The sequence below is a fragment of the Lycorma delicatula genome, chromosome 11, assembly GCF_047948215.1.
Source record: "Lycorma delicatula isolate Av1 chromosome 11, ASM4794821v1, whole genome shotgun sequence".
NCBI lineage: Eukaryota > Metazoa > Arthropoda > Insecta > Hemiptera > Fulgoridae > Lycorma > Lycorma delicatula.
In genome coordinates, this window is record NC_134465.1 from 56,436,555 (window position 1) to 56,453,615 (window position 17,061).

A 17,061-nucleotide genomic window follows, 5' to 3' on the forward strand; every position below is an offset into this window, starting at 1 on the left:
TCCTCTTCAACTGTTCATTAGTGTTAAGGCTATGGGAGTACACACGTTCCGTTAAACAGCCCCTCATGAAAATGTGATAGACATTAAGGTCTGGCGACCTAGGTGGTCAGTCCAAAAATTCACTTCCACAACCGACCCAACGACCCTGAAGGTGAGTGAGTATTTAATAGCAATTTAACTGGATTTGCAAAATGAGGCGTTATGAGCCGAGTTAACACTTCTACGTATCTGTTGCTATGTTGTAGGATAATACACCACTGACAATCACAGCTGCGCAGATAGTAATGCCTTTTGATTTAAGCTGCTTCTGTTCAAGAATACGAGGGGTTTCGGTGTTTTATTAATTGCAATTATGCCTGCTTACCATACCGTTAAGGTAGAAAATAGATTTATCCGAGAATAAAACCCATTCAGCCAGTGTCAGTCTGGATCGATTTCATGATGTTCAATAATACGCGAACAAAACTCAACAACTCTCCTATCTGGATCACCTTCCAAAAGTTTATGAATCAGGTAGCTTTAAAAACACTTTACTTCATTCCTTTTTACTATTCTTAGGATAATCGATTGGCACACCATTATCTAAAGAAATTTGTGTCACTGAATTAGGTTTACCTGCGGCTGCACTGCCGAAGGGGATGGGACACCATGTAGCCTTGAGGTGTAGCGGCATCTCGACGATAGTTTATTGTAGTGAATGTCACGCGGGACTCTGCGATGGAGCCAAGTGGGAGTAGGAGGTCTGTCCGCCTCTCCCTAGTGGACCAGAGCGGAGTCCATTATTTAATCTAAGTCAGAGGTTTATTTAAGCGTAAGCTGAGTTTCACTAAGGAGTGAATTTCGTTATTGCGATCAACATGTCTGGTGGTATATTGAGTTTTTTTCTGCCTCGAATTACGAGACATTCACGAAATTCGCTCATAATAAGTAGAACTAGGCGCGGGGTTCGCGCCTCCGCGAGCTCGGTTAGCTAGTACAGAGGGAGACAATGTAGGACATTCAAGATGTCCAGACGAGACCTACAGCGTAGGCAATAAGCTAAGTTATTAAATCACTGATGAAAATGTCTACCGAGGCATTTACATCGGTGGCATCCCAACGAGGCCAGGCTTATTACTATGAGATGCAAAAAGTCAGGGGGCGATAGACGACTCCCGTTAAAGCCCAACATGGCAATGAACGGAGGGGGGGAGTGGTGTGGCGACCGGAACATCACTAGGCGGATGTCTTCCTCTACGGGGTTGGGATGAACTAGGTTTGCCCTGAGATCGCAGTACTGAAGCAATATTTCCTCATTTCCTTCATCAATAGATCGGCTGTATTTTTTAACTACACTGCCACTTTCCAATGACAAACCCTTCCACTTAAAAATTAACATTTTGGTTAGTGATCAACATCAGGAAAATTCAGCTATGAAATTTCGATTCTGCTAGATTGTCAAATGCGGTGGCCCATGCACATTTTAACGTTTTGTGCAGTTGTAAATCTCATTCTAAGAATTAAATGTTTACACAGGAAAGTGAAGCCAGATTATGACAAATTATTAACATGTTTTATTCAATTTTAACACAGCTGTTTCAACAATACATCGTCTGTTTTTAATATTTTTTACCAGCTATTTTGTAATAAATAAAGTTGTGGTTTATCTGAAATTGATATTTTTATTTGAAAGCCGCCATTCTGTTTCTATAAATCCTAGAAAATTGAAATTTTCACAAAACATCTTTAAAAGGTATGTAAAAGTTCAATAGAATTGGTTGGGGAATGGGTGAATGATACTAAATAAAAAGCGTATACCACTTCGTGGAACACATGGTATATATTTTTTGTTTAAATAACAAGGAAAATTAACAGTTTATAAACCTTAAAAAACTTATTACGTAACAAGTCTCGTGTCAATAAAACAGATTTGACCACATACGAGACTGCATGGTGGGGAGAGAACCATGCGTAATGTTGACATATAAAGAATTTAAAAAAAAAGATGGAAGGGGAAAAGTGGCTGAAAGATGATATAATTTCTCAGTCATATCTTAGCGGTAATTTAAGTCGCTCCTATACGTTACAAATTTATCATTCACGCCTAGTCAATTAAAAAAAAGTTTACAGTTTTATACATATATATTTTTTTTATTTTTAAGAAATCGAATAATGTCACGTGAAGCAAAGACTTCTGGGTAAGTAATATTGTTAGATTATAATAAGTATATACATTTATTCTTTTGAAAGGGATTTTTATATTTATCATTTATTAATACTAAAAAACTAATAAAGAATAACTTTTTCCAATTGCCACTCATCATTTGATAACAAAAATGATAGCTTAACAAACCGATGGAAAATGTCAAAATTACAATAAGGGTCTTTTTTTAAATAAATTTCCGTATTTTTATAATTTTCAATAGAAAATAAGAATTTTTCCTGGTAGTATGTTTTCATTTTTATTATCGGCTTTTTTTTTGACGGAAGAAAAATCTAATAGTTAACATAAAATTATGATTAAACATTATACATAAACTTTTATATACCTGTAAAAAATCATTTTTACTTTCCTATCATAATAGCTCTAGAGCAATGCTACAAGAAAGTATGGTAATGAGTAAACAAATGATGTATGGGTTTTTGTAAATCTCTCGACTTTTCATGACCCAGGGACCCACAAAAAAAGAGGGGGGGGGGGAGATAATGTAAGTTTGTAAGAATGAACATATGTTGTATTTGAAGCTTAATAAACTGGATAAAGCCGATTTTGATGAAATTTTTTTTGTATATGGGGAAATCTGTTGAAAAACGTTTTGGGTCAATATCTCCAATGAGGGGTTTTGGTGGTCTTCTAAAAAAAATTTTTGGAAACTAACCCCACAATATAATAAGCTCATTAAATGAGTTGACTATTTATCTTACGTTTTTTTAAAAATGTTGTCTCAAAATTCCCCATTCCCATTCAAAAATCGAAAAAAAAACTATATTAATGGAATATTTTTTAACCGAATATTTTTATGGTCATCTTAGGCACAATAGTGGTGCAAGTGACATCCCCCCCCCCAAAAAAAATAAAAAAAAATACCATGGTTGGAGGTGGAGAAGCCGATCAAAGTTTAAAATCAATTTTTTTAACTTTACAGAACTTTTATGGTTTATTTAAATTTTTAATAATATTAAAAGTGTACATTGGTTGTACATTTTATGTGTAGAATTTTGTTTAGTTTCTCCAATTTAACATAGTAAACGTAGAAAAATCAAAATGATTTTCATGGAAGGTAATTTTTGAAAATGCGGGAGCAGAAAAAATACACATTTCTAAAACTTTTTTTTTGGTTTATTTTAAACATATAATGCAAATTTTACAATAAAACTTCATCATAATTTCTCCCTACCCCAAAAAAGCAACTTTAGTTATGTATAATTATTTTTCCACTATATAAGAATAAATAATCAATGCCAAGAAAGTATTACAACTTTATAGTTAGGATTTTAATTTTAATTTTAAAGCAGTTTCTAACAAAAAAATTAATTAATCTCAATTAAAATATTACACTTCAATCAGTATATAAAAATATATTACTTACGTCATATCGAATAAATATGGAAATATGAAATTGGAGTGGGTAAATATGCTACTCTATGGGCAAATAAAGGTATTGCTACAACATTTGCTTAGATGGATGGAGGAATAAATAATCAAAATAACAGACCACCGTTACAAAATAAGAAACTTTAAAAAAAGATTTTTTAAAAAATAAATAAGTATAATATATATATATAAAAAATACAGAACATATATTATACAGAAAAATAAAGAACATATATTGTTCTGTATTTTTCCCTGATACACCATGCCCTTCATAAAAAAAAAGTTTATTTTTCCGATGTATGAAAACTTGTGGGAAACCCATTATAATACCTCTTAAATAACTGATAAATAGAAAAACACTAAAAAATAAAATTTTGCAATTGCTCCTACTTTTTTTTTTCTAACTACCTCTCCGTGACGGGTCCGCAGTGAAGCAAATAGGGTCGCATCAGGAGAGGTGTCCTTCTGACTAACAGGCCTCCCTACCTGCCGGGTGTACGTCCGGCATGGTAGGTCAGCCCATATCAACCCACCGGGTTGGTCTAGTGGTTAACGCGTCTTCCCAAATCGGCTGATTTGGAAGTCGAGAGTTACAGCGTTCAAGTCCTAGTAAAGCCAGTTATTTTTACATGGATTTGAATACTAGATCGTGTATACCGGTGTTCTTTTGTGGTTGGGTTTCAATTAACCACACATCTCAGGACTGGTCGAACTGAGAATGTACAAGACTACACTTCACTTACACTCATACATATCATCCTCATTCATCCTCTGAAGAATTATCTAAACGGTAGTTACCGGAGGCTAAACAGAAAAAGAAAGGTCAGCCCATATCATCTGGGTCGCTTTTTTTTCTTTTTTTTAATGCGCCCATTATCCTCTAGCGTGTGGAAAGGCGAAGCCCAGCCTTCCAACGTTGTCCGCGGGGCCTTATCCGTATGTTGGGATGTTCGTTGTTCTGTATTATTCGATTTCACAGCGGTTGTTCGTGTGCGGCGCCAATATTTGTTTTTGCCGCCTCCTGCCTGCGCCTATCAGTTGAACCAATCCCGGCTTTCACTTCTTCTTCAGTTTTGAGGATTTGCGTAACATATTGCTATATTGTCAGCCAGTGTTCATGGTTTCGTACCATGTGAGATACTATGTTTTGTTGCGTTAAATTACGAATGTTCCGTGCTATCTAGATCTCCACAGTGTATACAATTTGGGAATGGACATCGTGTGATCCGGTGGAGCTAGATGCCGAACTCTCCGTGTCCTGTTAGGAATTGTGTCATGTAATACGACACTTCGCCGTGTCGTCTGTCCAGCCACGTGTCCAGTCGAGGTATCAGGGTATGTGTCCATGGTTCCTTCATCGATACCGACCACTCCTGCCATTCTTGTCTGAGTAACCTCTTGGTTGTTACCCTGTCCATACCCTCATATACGCGTTTGCGGTATCTCGCCTGTAGGTGTACGGGTGGGACGTTTGCTCCTATCCTGGAAACGATCTATTTAACGGTGATTACTACTTGGGGTATTCTGTAATACACTAGTGGACTAACTATGAAAACATCAGATGATCGCAAGACCGCAATTTTTATTAGGGTTGTCATAATGTATTTTTTTTTTTTTTTTAGTAAAAACCTTTTGTCTTTTTAATTTCCTTTAAAGTAGTAGTCAAAATCCTACCATTTTCATTTCAAATTTTTGTGTTGCTATCCCATGGGAGACTCATACCAAAAAATATAGGGGGGGGGTTCCCATAAATTTTCCACACATAAGAAAAATAAACATTTTTTTCTAATCCATTTTGACTAGTTTCGACGTGAGGTCTATACGTACAATATGTATGTATTTCGCGTAACTCGAAAAGCCATAGGATATTGAAATTTTGGATTTAGGACAGTTGTAACATATAATTGTGCACCACCCCTTCTGACTACAATCAACTGGACCAAAAGCGTCCAAAAAAGCCCAAAATCCAAATTTTTTGGATTTTGGACTCTTTCTTAACTGCAGTAATAAGCCCTCATTGACAGCTTTTCAACGATCATAAGTGATACTTATTTTCATTGGTTCCACAGTTATAGCCAAATAAAAATTTAAATTAATGAAATATCTGGATCTTAAAGGAAGGCACATCGATTTGAATCAGACTTCATCTTTTTTTTTTAACTTTTTTTTTTAATTTAAGTACGTTGATTTAATATGTAAAAAAAAAAATAACGATGAATAATTCAATAAAAAAAAAAAATTTTAATTCAGAAGTTATTAATAAAATAAAATTTTTATGTATTTTCATTTAAAAAAAAGTGTATATGTAATTTAATAGGCGTACATGGAAGTCTATATATTTACTAGCCTATGACACCAAAGATAACGTAAGGATTCCAACGTGAGTTCATATATCTAAATCGGTTCAGCCGTTGAACTGCTACGGCGGAACAAACATGCATATATACTTGCATAAACACTAAATACATTACACTTCATTTTGGATAGTCATGTAATAACAATGTTTTCATAAGGAATCTTTTATTTTTCTATGTGTAAAAACTTATGGGACACTTGTTGACTTTTTTTTTTTTTTTTTGAAGAAACAGAATTTGCTAAATTTAATGTTTTTACGCTTAACTGTTGAAAATTTATTTAAGTAAGGTTCCCATACTTCATTAAAATCATAAATGTATCTATTAGCGCTTGCTAAAAAATTATATCGCTTGCCTAGTTACAAAAATTATAAAAAATATCTCTAAATTTCTATCTCCAGAACCGATTTTTTTTTATTAAAAAAAACAAAAAAAAAACCAAACAAATTCGCGAAACCAGGTTCTATAACCGGACTTAATAGCCAGATTAAAAGCACCGCTGAACAAATTAAAAGTAGTATAAAATACAGCAATGTTTAACAAAATACACTTCCTTTTTTTTCAGACAAAACTTACCTCAAAAGTTTCTCAAAACAATCTAAGAAAAATCTTTTACTTACAAAAATATTTTTCTTTTAATTTTCCACAATAAAAAAACACATCTGCTACAATATTTGAATTTAGATTACGTTACCTGTTAAAAAAAAATTACTATTTCGCTTTTAATGAAACCTTTAACACCATACACTTTCTATTAAAAAAATTAAAAATTTTTAAATTAAAATAAAATTTTTGAGCTTTCCCTATTTTATTAAATAGACTAAAATTGAATTTAGTTTCAGAATTTCATTCTCAAATTGGAATTATGTGATCAAATATAACACGATTCCTTAATTTCGACCAAACCGAACACCGATATAACTTCGAATATAAAGGTCGTTAATTAATGTCGGTAGATTTGTAATTTGTGTCTATAAGATTTTAGCAAATTTTTACTCTTATTTTGTTATGTTGGGCTATTAAATAATAAAACTACGTCCTTGTTTAACCAAGGTAAAATATCGTACAGCGAGTAAAATGTTTAATGTATATTTTACTTCTCATAAAAATAAATAACTTACTATTTACTGTACTTCTTTGATCAAAAACCGTAAGAAACCATCATTAAATTTACCCTTTAATTTAACTCCTAAAAATTTTAGTACGGTTTCATTTTATACTTGGAGCAGAAATTTTCGCAAGTTACAACTCGTAACGAATCGTTTCCGAATCCATATTAATAGGAAAGTTTTTTATTTTCTTTATTTTTACATGTCCTGAAATATTCTGTATATAAAGCCTTTCTCTCACTCGCTCTCTCTCTCTGTATGTGTGGGAAGAGGGCGCACAGAACCTCTGATCATTGTGTGACGCGCGATCTCTATTTTCTTTTGTTTAATTGGAGACTGATAGCAAAAAATGTTTTACTGGACTAGCTAAGAAATAATTTTTTGAAGAGCTAGCGAGATTTCCCAACGAATAGATTATGCAACTCATTATCATTTTTTTAAAGATTTTTTTATAAATAAACAGATTAAAAGTTATTGGTAGAGAATAAAGCCACCCTCAATATTTCAGTTATTATGAATGAGATTAAGCTTCAGGATTTTATTAAGGATTAAGCTTTAAACATCAACAAAAAGACATATTGATGTCATAAAATTACTAAATGTGATTACTTGCTGAGGTATCGGTAAATGTCCGAATTGTTTTATACGAAACATTTTACAGTAATTTACCTTCTACGAGGAAAAGTTATAACACGGACAAAGCTGAATACAAGGCTATTAACTATACGAGTGATTTTGTTAAAAAATATCATATTAATATTTTATATATAAATTAATATTACTAAATTACAAATTTAATACCACTGGTATGAAATAATACATGAATAAGCCTTTACTTTCAAACTACCAATAACATCAGATCAAGTAACCGCAACTTGAAAACCATATTACCAGAAAACTAGTTTTAGATTTGTATCCTTTAATGTGTATATTTTTTTTTGTAAATAAAAACTTGCTTATTAGTAGATAAAAAAAAAAACACTACAATGTATAACTTCTTCGATTTCACTGGTATTGCATGTAAACCAGTGAACCATGTTTTTGATCTTTTAACGGGGTTTAATAATTTTTCCCACTCATCATAAATTGTAACAGATTAAAAAAGGGTTGAAGAATTGGAAAAGAATTTGTGCTAAAAATGAGCAACACGAATATAATAGTATAATGTAATAATAAAAATATTTTATTTATTTTATTTTGCCATAATTAAAGTATTTACAATTTGTTCTCTCGGAAAAATGGATCATGTGTTGAATATGTTTATAAATGACATGAAGGATACAAAACCCAACAACAAATAACTTCCATATACGAAATTTAATTCTCGCTATCTATCTACTGTATAACAGTTACCTGTTATTACAATGAAATGAATTTGTGTAGCGTGTGAAAAAATGCCAAGCTTGACCTGGCTTTTATCTCATAATCTTCGGAAAGGCATAGACGCTATTACTCTTGACACGGAAATCGACTGACTGGAACTTTAATAAAATAAAATACTACATCAAAAGGTTATTGGAATAAATGAAAAACAAAATTACGCTCAAAAACGTTTTACGTTTATAAAACATTTACTTAAAATCTAAAACTATAAGGCCACTTCGATTGTTAACAATAAATCATCAATAAACATTGCGTAAACAATATATATAAGAAAATATGCAAATAAATAATAAAAACAAATGGAAAATACATAATTATAAAATCAAGAATTTAACAGTTTTTGAAATAACGGCAAACAATATAAAAGCGTAAAGTTAGCTTAAAATATCTCAATTACTGAACCTCCACCCAACATGACCTTAACCCATGGCTCTTAAATAGGTTGGGTAGATAAAATTTTACCTCAAGAAAGGTAAAAACAGTATGAACTTTAATCCAATCAAATATCCCCTCCCATGAACAAAATTTAAAAGGGATAACCATTTAATTTTCTTCAGAATGAAAACTTTTATAAAATTATTTAATAAAACATTTAATAAATTAAAAATTGTAAAAGGCTAATGATCTTGATCCCCTATTATTAAATTTCAGTACTTATGGGAATATATGTCCTTAGAAAATTTTGACAAAAAAGAAAATATTTTACCATTTTTATTTTTAAAATTTTTTACATAGTATAAAACATTCTCAAGCAACATATCCCATTTTATGTACTATGGCAATAGTTCTCAAAGCGTGCGCCTCGGTGCCCCGAGGGAACCGCGATTTCCTCAGAGCAAAGCCACGAAATATTCCAAAATTTTCATCATTGTATTTACATATTCAATTAATTCATAGGACGCGACATCTAGCGGAGCAGGTTCAAAACCACTTAGTTACTATTTGCGGAAGCCTCTGTAAATTGTTACTAGATGATGCGATACTAACCTCTCGATGGTTTTAGTAATTTCTAGGATTTTCCGGTACTTCGTATTAGTGTATAAATAAATTTTGATTTCGTACGGTTTCACTGTTGAATTAGTTTTCGGAGATTGCAATAGTTCAAATCAAATAAAGATTTAAACTATTTCTCTCTTTTATGGTTTTTTAAAAATGGTTGTTTTTACTAAACAGCAAAAAGCGTTATAAAAGTGAAAAAGAAGAGGGCACATCGTCAACCAGTGGTAACAGTGTGAACAAGTTTAAAAACCGAAAATATGATCACAGCTATTTGTATTTTGGTTTTACGTCTGTAAAAGTCGATGACGAAGAGAGGCCACAATGTTTTCAGTGTGTAAAAGTTTTACTACCAGAATGCATGCTACCAAGTAAGTCGAAATGTCATTTAGAAATTACTCATCCCAATGAAGTTAGTAATTTTCGTGACTACTTAGCAGGAAGGTATAAATTACATCAAAGGGGACTTTTTATTAGCAGGCGTTGGTACTGCAAGAATATACAATCGCAGGATTCATTTTACCGGCTGCTGTAAATATGATGAAAACATTATGATCGGTGAGTTTGCTGGAAAGCTACTTTCAAAAGTACAAGTACCTTTCTCCAATAACACTTTGTCGCAGAAAACAGCTTCATAGCGGAACGCCTCAATCAATTTAAAAATTAACAGGTAAGGAATTTGACTTGCAGCTGGATATGGCCACAGATGATAATAATAATCACGCTCATTTGATTTGCTATGCACGGTTAATAGATGGTTTAACATTGTAGAAGACCTTAACATCAGTAAAAGTATCATTATTATACAAAGGCATAAGATTTTATCAACATCACTCAGTCCTCTGAGTACTGCGCAGCTGAAAGCAATGGAAAACTACAGCTGCTTTTTTTCCAAGAAAATGTGGCTCTCTGCATTTTCACATAGCAATAATGGAGGCGCCTTCCTTGGTAAAATATTCCGGAGGTAAAATAGTCCCCCGTTCGGATCTCCGGGTGGGGACTACTAATGAAGGGGTCACCCGAAAATTAAAAAATAACATTCTACGAAGCGTGGAATGTTAGAAGCTTAAAAAAGGTTGGTAGGCTAGAAAATTTAAAAAGGGAAATGGGTAGGACAAATGTGGATATAGTAGGAATTAGTGAGGTTCGGTGGGAAGAGGAAGGCGACTTTTGGTCAGGTGATTTTAGAGTAATTAACTCAGCGTCAAATAATGGGCAGGCAGGAGTAGGTTTCGTGATGAACAAGAAGATAGGGAGGAGAGTGGAGTATTTCAAAACGCATAGCGATAGAATCATTGTAATAAGGATAAAATCAAAACCTAAACCGACAACGATTGTTAACGTCTATATGCCTACAAGCGCCCATGATGATGATGAGGTAGAGTGTGTATACGAAGAGATTGATGAAGCAATTAAACACGTAAAAGGAGATGAAAATTTAATAATAGTTGGAGATTGGAATGCAAGCATTGGAGAAGGCAAGGAAGGAAATATAGTGGGTGAATAAGGGCTGGGCAAAAGGAATGAAAGAGGGGACCGACTTATAGAGTTTTGCACAAAGTATAATTTAGTAATTGCCAACACCCAATTTAAAAATCATAATAGAAGAATATACACTTGGAAAAAGCCAGGCGATACTGCAAGGTATCAGATAGATTATATCATGGTTAAGCAAAGATTTAGAAATCAACTCGTTGACTACAAAACTTACCCTGGAGCAGACATTGATAGCGACCATAATTTGGTGATAATGAAATGTCGATTGGGGTTTAAAAACCTGAAGAAAAGGTGTCAGATGAATCGGTGGAATTTAGAGAAGCTTGAGGAAGAGGAGGTAAAGAAGATTTTTGAGGAGGACATCGCAAGAGGTCTGAGTAAAAAAGATAAGGTAGAAAATGTAGAAGAAGAATGGGAGAATGTTAAAAAGGAAATTCTTAAATCAGCAGAAGCAAACTTAGGCGGAATAAAGAGAACCGGTAGAAAACCTTGGGTTTCAGACGATATATTGCAGCTGATGGATGAACGTAGAAAATATAAGAATGCTAGTGATGAAGAAAGTAAAAGGAACTATCGGCAATTAAGAAATGCTATAAGCAGGAAGTGCAAACTGGTGAAAAAAGAGTGGATTAAAGAAAAGTGTTCAGAAGTGGAAAGAGAAATGAACATTGGTAAAATAGATGGAGCATACAGGAAAGTTAAGGAAAATTTTGGGGTACATAAATTAAAATGTAATAATGTGTTAAACAAAGATGGTACACCAATATATAATACGAAAGGTAAAGTCGATAGATGGGTGGAATATATTGAAGAGTTATACGGAGGAAATGAATTAGAAAATGGTGTTATAGAGGAAGAAGAGGAAGTTGAGGAGGATGAAATGGGAGAAACAATACTGAGATCTGAATTTAAGAGAGCATTAAAAGATTTAAATGGCAGAAAGGCTCCTGGAATAGACGGAATACCTGTAGAATTACTGCGCAGTGCAGGTGAGGAAGCGATTGATAGATTATACAAACTGGTGTGTAATATTTATGAAAATGGGGAATTTCCATCAGACTTCAAAAAAAGTGTTATAGTTATGATACCAAAGAAAGCAGGGGCAGATAAATGTGAAGAATACAGAACAATTAGTGTAACTAGTCATGCATCAAAAATCTTAACTAGAATTTTATACAGAAGAATTGAGAGGAGAGTGGAAGAAGTGTTAGGAGAAGACAAATTTGGTTTCAGGAAAAGTATAGGGACAAGGGAAGCAATTTTAGGCCTCAGATTAATAGTAGAAGGAAGATTAAAGAAAAACAAACCAACATACTTGGCGTTTATAGACCTAGAAAAGGCTTTTGATAACGTAGACTGGAATAAAATGTTCAGCATTTTAAAAAAATTAGGGTTCAAATACAGAGATAGAAGAACAATTGCTAACATGTACAGGAACCAAACAGCAACAATAACAATTGAAGAACATAAGAAAGAAGCCCTAATAAGAAAGGGAGTCCGACAAGGATGTTTCCTATCTCCGTTACTTTTTAATCTTTACATGGAACTAGCAGTTAATGATGTTAAAGAACAATTTAGATTCGGAGTAACAGTACAAGGTGAAAAGATAAAGATGCTACGATTTGCTGATGATATAGTAATTTTAGCCGAGAGTAAAAAGGATTTAGAAGAAACAATGAACGGCATAGATGAAGTCCTACGCAAAAACTATCGCATGAAAATAAACAAGAACAAAACAAAAGTAATGAAATGTAGTAGAAATAACAAAGATGGACCACTGAATGTGAAAATAGGAGGAGAAAAGATTATGGAGGTAGAAGAATTTTGTTATTTGGGAAGTAAAATTACTAAAGATGGACGAAGCAGTAGCGATATAAAATGCCGAATAGCACAAGCTAAACGAGCCTTCAGTAAGAAATATAATTTGTTTACATCAAAAATGAATTTAAATGAAACGATTTTTGAAAGTGTATGTTTGGAGTGTCGCTTTATATGGAAGTGAAACTTGGACAATTGGAGTATCTGAGAAGAAAAGATTAGAAGCTTTTGAAATGTGGTGCTATAGGAGAATGTTAAAAATCAGATGGGTGGATAAAGTGACAAATGAAGAGGTATTGCGGCAAATAGATGAAGAAAGTAGCATTTGGAAAAATATAGTTAAAAGAAGAGACAGACTTATAGGCCACATACTAAGGCATCCTGGAATAGTCGCTTTAATATTGGAAGGACAGGTAGAAGGGAAAAATTGTGTAGGTAGGCCACGTTTGGAGTATGTAAAACAAATTGTTGGGGATGTAGGATGTAGAGGGTATACTGAAATGAAATGACTAGCACTAGATAGGGAATCTTGGAGAGCTGCATCAAACCAGTCAAATGACTGAAGACAAAAAAAAAAAAAGAAGAAAACAAACTAAAGCTATGGAAAAGAAAAATGAATGAAGACGGAGGCAGAAAATGTTTCTTCTCTTTGCAACAATTTTTAACTCCAATGGAGTTGATTTCTCTCGAGATATGAAATCCATTTCTGAAGAACACTTAATCATAACCTGCTTTGAGAGATATTTTTAAAATGATATCTTTAAATATGCATGGATTCAAGATCCATTTAATGCCACTTCTCCATCTGAATTTACCAGTGCAAAAAGAAGATAATGTGAGTTGACTTGAGACAATGCATTGAAAACAAAATTTAGCAGCATTTAATAAACTGAATTTTGGATGTTAGCAATTTATCAATATCCATTCTTAAGGGGGGACTAAACTGCAGAAACTTAATTTGGGTCTTAAACTTATAGTTTAACATTCCCTCTTTCCAATGCCACCAAAATTATACCTCTATGTCAACTAGAAAAACTTTTATCAATTTTTTTAGAAAATGATGTCATTCTCTCAAATTTCAGTTTTTGTTTGTAGAATAATTTTTATGCGCTTTGTCATTTATTATTATATATTTACTAATAAAAATGTAATTATCTTTAGTACTGAATTTTTTACAGACCTTAATTTTAATTCTTAATTGGCAGTGACATATTTGTTTTGATTACGAGGTTATGTTTTTCATTAGTGTTTAGTAAAGTTAAATTATTGTATTTGTGAGCTATATTTTGTTAATATATCTTGTACCACTTGATTAATTATATATAAAAAGATGGGTACGAGTTCAAAATTATTTAAGAAAAGTGAATTTCTTTACCAACATAAAAATATTAGTTTCAATTTAATTTCAAATGCTACAATAGAACAGAATTTGATCGGCAATGAAGAAAGTAACAATGTGACCGACTGGAATAATTGTGCAATTTCATCGTCTTACTTTAAATTAAATTCTTCAGCCTCAAAGCTCTAATAATTGGCTAGCCTAATTCATCACATGAGCATTCACTTCCAAAGTCAGTCGTGAAGATAATATAGCCAATTTTTGCTGATCTAAATAATGAAGTTTTGTTGTGGAAATGCATTCCAGGAAAAACTCAGACTGCAATATGGCTTTCAATTCATTGATTTGGATGAGAATTCCAAAAATTATTTATATAGGAGTGAATCTAAAGATTGGTGTTTATGATGTTGTGATTACATTTAACACAGAGGCATTGGGGAAAACTGATGTGCTAAATGATCTGAAATTAAAAATTTAGTTAAAATAGTGTCACTATCCTAATATATATTGATCGCAAAAGAACATCCACTGCAGAAATTAAAATTCATTCTTCAAAGAAAGAAAAAAAGAAGATGGTGCAGGATTGATTATATTAGGAAAATTAACAACCAAGAACTTCTTTCTGAATAATTGGTTCAACTTTAATGCTGTTTCTAGGAAACCACATTTTTCAATCTTCATGTACCTTTTTCTTAGAAACTATAAATATATAACTTGAAATTTTTACCAGGAATTTACAGCCCTATTTTATCATTATATAAGTAGATTTTTGCGTATATCTATTACAGAAATATTTTTAAAAATATTTTGTGCCGGAAAAATGTTCAATTTTAGGCACGCGCTTCGCTCGCTAACCTTTACTATATAAAAAATGGTTTCTCCGTCCCAAAATGAAGTGAATATCATATTTTAAGCATTTTTCCAATGTTTCATAATAAAAAATATTAAATAAATTGGGGGAGAATACAGAAAAGTACCCAATTTTAGAAAATTTGCAAAAATATAATACTGGGGTTTTATTAAAACTAATAATTCTACTTAAGTAGATAGACAAAAATATTAAGAAAACAATAAAAAAGACACCATGGCTGTATCTGTTTTAGGAGCTGAGAAAAGGGTACATGAACGAGGCTAAAATTAGCATTATTTATATGAGGTGTACAACCCCACTTCAACGGTAAAGTTCAGAGAATATAAATTCCATTTTTGACTTCTTATTAGTGCAAAGCTGGGTTTTCGGTAGCTACTGTTATAAAATTGAAGTATCGCACAAAGATCCATGTGAAGAAAGAAATGGTTGTGTCAATTTAATTTCCACGATTTAAGAAAATGTGCGGTTATCGACAAACTCACGCATTCCACCAATTATTATAATCGGTTGAATCTGTTCAATTACATTTTTTTGTGAATTAAAATGTGTTTTATTTATTTTACCTAACCCTTTCAAAAGATTATTAGCTATTTCGCAGGTCTACTAGTTAAAATTTATATAAAAATAAAGAATCCACTTACCAACAATTGTAAGTTTTGATTATCCAAGCGCTTTCGGGTTATTCCACCATCATCAGGGATTACTGATTAATTAAGAATTTTACATTTGGGCATATAAATTTTTATAAATGGGAATTAAAATGAAAATAAAATTTTAATTTATTATATTCTTAACAGTTGAATAATGTCAATAGTTAAAATAAGTCAACGTTAAAAGAAAAATGACGTCATTAAAATGTTTACGAGTGTTATAAAAAAAAAATTGCTCATAACAGCTGTAAACATCTAACTGACAAGACGTTTTTCTTTTAACGTTGACTTATTTTAACTATTGACATTAACTGTTATGAACATAATTTTAAATTTTACTTTAATTTTAATTACAATTTATAAAAATTTATATGCACAACTATAAAATTCATAATTAATCAGTAATCCCTGATGATGGAGGAATAATCCGAAAGCGCTTGGATGTCAAAACTTACAATTGTTGGCAAGTGGATACTTTATATAAATTGCATTACCAACGATGCTAATGTTAAGAAAATTAACCTATATTAGTTAAAATTTAACGTACGGCACCTTGGAAAAATCTGGATTCAGCAAGATCGCGGAGAATCGAAAACGTTTCGGAACCATTGTACTCGTACTAAAAATGTAGGTAATATAAGGATAAATTAAGCTTTTTTTTAATTTTTTTTTGCCAAATTTCAAATTTTTTATTTAATTCCAAGAGGAAAACGAACTTCTAAAAACTTACAAAAATAAAAAAGGTACTAACTTCAACAGCCCAGTGCAGCCGGTGATTGGTTAACTGGTCGACGCAAATCAGTTTAACAGCTGATTGAATTAACTACACGTCTCAGGAACGGTCGGCCTGAAAACAAGACTGTCCTTATTTACATGGTCATTCATTATCTCATCTCATTGAGTCGTGAGGGGGTTGCTTAATTGCACACTGGGGTTTTACAAATTGAACTTTTTTTCTGGGCGAAAAACGCTTTCGCTTCATCATCGTCCCGACACGATATATTTTTTGTAAATAAATAAAAATTAATTAAAACAAAAACCCAGCATCGTAAAAATATATCTTAAAGAATTAAAAGCCTGTAACGTAAGCTAAAAGCGAAATTAAAACACAAAGTAATATCACATTATTAATCTAATTAAAATAATAAATTACAATCTGCTTTACGGCAAATTGCATAAATAACTGAAAGAATCTATAAAAAAATTTAAATACATGAACATAAACGAAAGGCCATAAGAAATTATAAAACATTTCATTATTTCCTAAATTGGTTCGCATGTAAGTCCCTAGTTTAAACATGCTATGCAATGCCGCATAACAAATACAATCCACAAGGATGTGGTGTACTGTTAGTTGGCAGTCGCAGTGAGCACCAACGGGTGCATTTGTTTGTCGTCAGATATGCATGAGTTATCCCACCGGGTTGGTCTAGTGGTGAACGCTTCTTCCCAAATCAGCTGATTTGGAAG

At 32.4% G+C, this 17,061-nt stretch overlaps 1 protein-coding gene across 2 annotated transcripts in view; it reads left to right on the plus strand.

Annotated features, from left to right (window-relative positions):
- Positions 1-2,045: 2,045 nt before the first annotated feature.
- Positions 2,046-17,061, plus strand: part of v (Tryptophan 2,3-dioxygenase vermilion) — a 45,376-nt gene continuing 30,360 nt past the window's right edge. For both annotated transcript variants that reach the window (XM_075378396.1, XM_075378397.1), the window contains exon 1: positions 2,046-2,177. In XM_075378396.1, coding sequence (XP_075234511.1) covers positions 2,152-2,177 — 26 coding nt within the window. In that variant the 5' untranslated portion in view covers positions 2,046-2,151. The remainder of the gene's footprint in view (positions 2,178-17,061) is intronic.